Consider the following 5057-nt stretch of genomic DNA (forward strand, 5'->3'; position numbering starts at 1 on the left):
CGGGGGATGCTCCCCGCCGCGGGCACGGTGAGTGCGGGCCGGGGCGGCGGGCGGCGGCAGCGTCCGTCCCAGCTCGCCGGCAGCCTACGGGGAACCGGGGCCGGGGGGTAGAGGGGGGAGAAATACGGGGGGTCCGCTCCACCGCCCGCCCCACCGGCAAAACCCGCGAGGCGGCGAGGGGAGCCCGGACCACCCCCGTCACCCCGGGCAGGTCCCGGGCCGGCGGCTCCCGGGGCTGCCCGAGTCTGGCCCCGCGGTGGGAAGCGCTCGGGAGCCGCGGCGGGGAACGGGGCTGCCCCCGCTCGGGCCGGGGAGAGGCAGGGACCCCGCCGGGGGTGCCCGGGGACACGGGGCCGGGTTCGCCCGCCCCTTCTCGGGCTCACCCCTTCAGGTACGTCGGGGGGGGTCCCTGCCCCGGCTGCCCAGGTCCGGCCGGTGAGCGGGGAAGGCAGGTCCCGCCGGGCCGGGCGGCCCCTGGGGAGAGCCCCGGGACCGGGGCGCGGGGTCCGGCGCTGCCTCCTGTGCCCCCGGGCGGCCGCGGCTGTTTCCACGCGGCGGCAGCTCCTCGTTCGTGGGCTCCACGTGTCCGGTACTGGCCTCCCCCGGCCCTGCGGGGCAGGTGCCAGCCCCGTGTCACCCGTGGGCTTCCTTTGCGACCCCCTCGCAAGTCCTCCAGCGCGGTGGGACGCCGGCCTCCCGCCGGTTCCCGGTGCCCTCAGGTGCCCGAGGTCTCCGGGCATCGCCGCACGCCGCCCGCGAAGCCCGGCCTTATCCCTGGCCCAAAGCGGCCCCCCCGGGATGCTGGGACCCTCGTCCTGGGGCTGGGGCTCCCCAGCGGCCGCCACGCAGTGTATGTAGGGTGCGCACTGGGGCTGCCCCCGCAGCGTCCTCCCGTGCCCCGGGACGGGCCCAGGGGCACGGCGCTGCTCAGCCCCGGGAGGGGGACGCGTGGGTTGTGGGGGGGCTGACCCGAGCGAGGGCAGCTCCTCGCGTGGACCGGCCCGATCCCGACCTGGGAAGACCTCCGGAGCCTGGTAGTGGCCGGCCGGGGCTCTCCCAGCCGGGGCAGGAGCAGATCCCACCCGGACCCCCTCCAGCAGCCGGGGCTGCGGCTCCGGCATCCCCGCGGGGCGCTCAGGACCGGGCCCGGCTGTTCGCCGTTCCCCCACCCCACGGGGGTGCGCAGCCAGCGCGGGGCCGTGCTGCCGGGGGGGAGCTTCCTTCGCCCTCCCGCTACTCTCGGCGGATCCCGGGCCCGTGCTGCCGCCGGCTGGGCGAAGCCCGCAATGCAGCTCGGCCCCGCCGCCCGTTCACCGGCTCTCGGGGCAGATGCGCCCCGCTGGGGCCGGGGCGGCAGCGCCCGGTGCCCCTCCGCCGCCCGACGGGGCGGGCAGGGAGGCCCCGCCGCCGGTGCCCCCGGCGGGACGGGGCTGGAGGAGCGGCAGCCCCGCAGCGTGGGCCCCAGCCGCTGTGTCACCGCCTGGCCGCTGGCCCGCAGCCTGCGAGGGCCCCCGTCCCGTCCCGCTGTGCTGCTGGGTCCGAGGGGCCGCGGCGGGGCAGTGGGAGCAGGGACGGGGGACCCGGCTCCTGCTGGCGGGGCCACGGGACCCTCGCCGGGCCCCTCCGGGGGTGCTGGCCTGGGAAAACGATGACCTGGCGGCAGTGGCTGGCGCGGGGCCACGGGCCGCCACGGGAGCGATGTGCTGCGTGGGCCGTGCTTGGCCAAGCTGCGGCGGCTGGCGGGGCTGGGGGGCCTGGTGCCAGCCCTGCCTGCCCTGAGGCCGCATCCTGCCCAGCGCACGGCACGCAGAGGGGGTTCGTGCGCCTGGTGGGGCCTGTCACAGCCCCGTGGCGTGGCACGGCTGGGTGCCACCCACGCAAGGTGGCAGTGGATGGGGCTTGGGGCCTGGTGAGCATCCCCTGAGATGCTGAGGGTCTGCAGGGACTGGTTTTGTCTCCCCAGGCCAGCAGTGCCCCACTGCTTCCCCTCGTTCTTTGGCTGGCAGTGCTCTCCTCAGCATATCCCATCCCAACTTTGCTCCTCCACAGGAGCACCTGGGATTTGCTGGGGTAAAGCCATGGAGAGGGCAGGGGGAACCCCCCGGCTGTGGGATGCCACTGAGCTCGAAGGGGACAGTCCCACCCTGAGAGATGGGGATGCAGCAGCAGGCCAAGAGCTGAGAGCCACCTCCAGGGAATCCAGGCTTCCCCACTCCATGCTTGGGGCATTGAGGAGTGGGGGCTTCCCCGCACCCCACACGTGTGGGTGCAAACTGTCACTGTCCCTGCACCTCCTGGGGGCCCACAGCATAAATTCCCCTGTGTGGTGGGGACACTGGGCACTGGGTAGTGTCCTTGGGGTGAATGGCTTTGGCGAGCCCAGCATGGTGCACTGCCGTGTCCCCATGGGACCTGCCTGTCCCACCCCTCACAGCCCCATTCGCCCGGCCACGGGCTGCTCTGGGGCCGCACGCCCCAGCTGCCAGCGCTGCACAGGCAGCGTGCCGGGGAGCCAGCACGGGGCCAGGGGGTGGCCGCACTGGGGGACCCTGCGCTAATGGATTTGGAGTTTCCAAGGTCAGGCTCCCACCGCGAGCAAGAAAAACATTCCCAGGGAAGGGCCATGGGAAAGGCGCCCCCCCCGCGGCGCTCCCAGTCCCAGCAGCTGCCTTACGGCACAGCCTGGCATCCCGGGCCGCTCGCGCGAGGAGGTGGCTGCGTCCCCCCGAGGAGAGGTGCTGGGCAAAGTCCCTTCTGCCAGGATCTCCAGGGAGGGAGTCATGGGGGACGTGGGGACCTGGCTGTGCGGGGAGGGAATGTGAGGTGTTGTGGGGTGCTGGGGGTGAGGACAGCATGCTTGGCAGGGGAGAGGTGTGCCAGCTTCCAGCTGGTTTGATGGCCTCTCCCATTTGCCACCGGGGTCTGTGTGGGCAGGGACGGGTGCTGCCAGCGCCAGCTGTGGGTGCCCACCCCGTGTGTGCTGCACAGGCACTGACCCACACCTCTGTGCTTGCAGCCAGCATGGAGCAGCGAGCGGGGCCACCAGAGCCAAGACCTGCAGGACCCAGCACGCATCCGCAGCCCAAGGTGAGCCCAGGCCTGGCTGCCCATGATGGCCAGCCCCCCCCCCCCCCCCCGTATCCCCCATCCCTGTCCCCATCCCTGAGCCCGGTGCTCACCCCGCTGTGCCATGCTGTGTTGCAGGAGGGGACACTGTGGGGTGTCCTCGCCATCCTCTCGCTGCTGGCTGGGCTGGCCGCAGGCGCCCTGCGAACTCCTCACTGCAATGAGACGCTGGATGCGGCCCCCACGCCGCGGGACATGGCCACCGCCAGCCCCAGCGCCGAGGACGGCATGGAGATGCCGCTCGCCTGGAGCCAGCTGCACGGTGCGTGTTGGGGCAGGGGGACACCCCGGGGCTGGGGGGACACTGTCACACAGGGGATGCACAGCCTGGGCACGGTGGCTGCGAGCGTGGGGGAGCTGGGTGGCGGTGGCACTGTGCTGCAGCAGGTGTCAGATGGGTCACCACAGGGGACGTGTGGGCTTGGTGGTCCTGGGAGGACAAGGATGATGGTGCCATCTTGTTTGCTTGCAGGGGACAACATGACGACGGGGGCCCTGGGTGCAACAGAGCTGGCAGATGACCTGCTGCTGCGTGCCGAGCGCTCGCCACCGGGCACGGGCAAAGCCAAGAAGGGGGTGCGGAAACCCTTGCGGGGTGCCCGTGGGCGCAACTGCCACATCCGCAACCTGATGGTGAAGGTGCGCGACCTGGGCCTGGGCTTCAACTCGGACGAGATCGTGCTCTTCAAGTACTGCAGCGGCTCCTGCCACCGGGCGCGCAGCAACTACGACCTGACACTGGGCAGCCTCCTGCGGCAGCAGCTCATCGTCCCGGGGCCACAGGAGCGCATCCTCAGCCACCCCTGCTGCCGGCCCACCCGCTACGAGGCCGTGTCCTTCATGGATGTGCAGAACACGTGGCAGACGGTGGAGAAGCTCTCGGCGGCTGAGTGTAGCTGCATCGGCTGAGGGGGGGCTGCCAGCTCAGCCCCGGCTCGATGCACACTGGCAGCCCCCAGCTTGTGGCGCTGGCACTCGGAGGAAGGCAGGAGGGTCCGGTGCCCCCGGTTTTACGTGGCCATGAGGGACAGAGGCAAGCTGGAGTCGTGACGGGGGGGTTGGCAGCTGAACCCCCTCCTGCTCAGTGCCAAGCAGCCGGTGCCACCGGCTCCGTGGGGTCCTGCCTGGGTGCACCCCTACCTGGCTTGGCCCTGGGAGAGGAGCCGCAGGGGGACGGAGCATCCCCACCACCCTGTGCCCTGCCTGGACTGGTGCTCCCACACTCCTGCCAAGCATCGCCCGGGCTTTGGAGGGGGTCAGGAAGGGGCACCCCGGGGCTGGGGGTGGCCGGAGCCACCCTGCGGGAAGGGGGTGTCCCCAAGGGCAGGGGCGCAGCGGGGCCAAACTGCACCGGCATGGGGCAGCGCCCAGTGCTCCGCAGGGCACGGGCACCCCCGGGACCCCCGCCCAGCTCCGAGAGGGGGCTGCAGGGTCCCTCCCCGCGGTGCTGCGGCACTAAACTATTTATTACTCTAAATTATTTATTTATTGTTCTCGAGCGGCAGCTCCTATTTATGACTTTGGGCCCGCGGGGGCTGGGTGTAATTTAACCCCAGCGCTGATGTGAAGCCCTGGGGCTGCGGCCAGCAGCGCCCCATCCCCATCCTCGGGCTCCTCGTGCCCCCAACCCCTATTTTTATTTTTATTTTTTTTTTTGGTTTATTTTTTTGGTTGTTTTTCTATTATTTGTAAGATTTGAGGATAAACTCTATTTTTGTACAGCCGCCTTTTCCCGTAGCAATAAAGCGATGGGCCGCGCGTCCGACCCCGGTGCTGGGTGCTGGGTTTTGGGGGGGAGGGGGGCCCTCGTGCTGGGGGGGGGGCCGGCCCCAAGGGCCGGGGCGGGGCGCGGGGCCGGGACTACGGCTCCCGGCGGGCGGCGCGGCCGAGCCCGGCCCCCGGTCCGCCCGGTAGGGGCGTGCCGAGCCGAG

At 71.4% G+C, this 5057-nt stretch overlaps 1 protein-coding gene across 1 annotated transcript; it reads left to right on the plus strand.

Annotated features, from left to right (window-relative positions):
- The first annotated feature begins 1654 nt into the window (after nucleotides 1–1654).
- Nucleotides 1655–4891, plus strand: ARTN (artemin). Its single transcript, XM_035333851.1, has 4 exons — nucleotides 1655–2735; nucleotides 3017–3087; nucleotides 3205–3388; nucleotides 3599–4891. Exons 1-4 carry the CDS (start codon nucleotides 2558–2560, stop codon nucleotides 4033–4035), a joined length of 870 nt encoding a protein of 289 aa, XP_035189742.1. The 5' UTR covers nucleotides 1655–2557; the 3' UTR covers nucleotides 4036–4891.
- The last annotated feature ends 166 nt before the right edge of the window (nucleotides 4892–5057 follow it).

The sequence above is a fragment of the Oxyura jamaicensis genome, chromosome 8, assembly GCF_011077185.1.
Source record: "Oxyura jamaicensis isolate SHBP4307 breed ruddy duck chromosome 8, BPBGC_Ojam_1.0, whole genome shotgun sequence".
Classification (NCBI taxonomy): Eukaryota; Metazoa; Chordata; class Aves; order Anseriformes; family Anatidae; genus Oxyura; species Oxyura jamaicensis.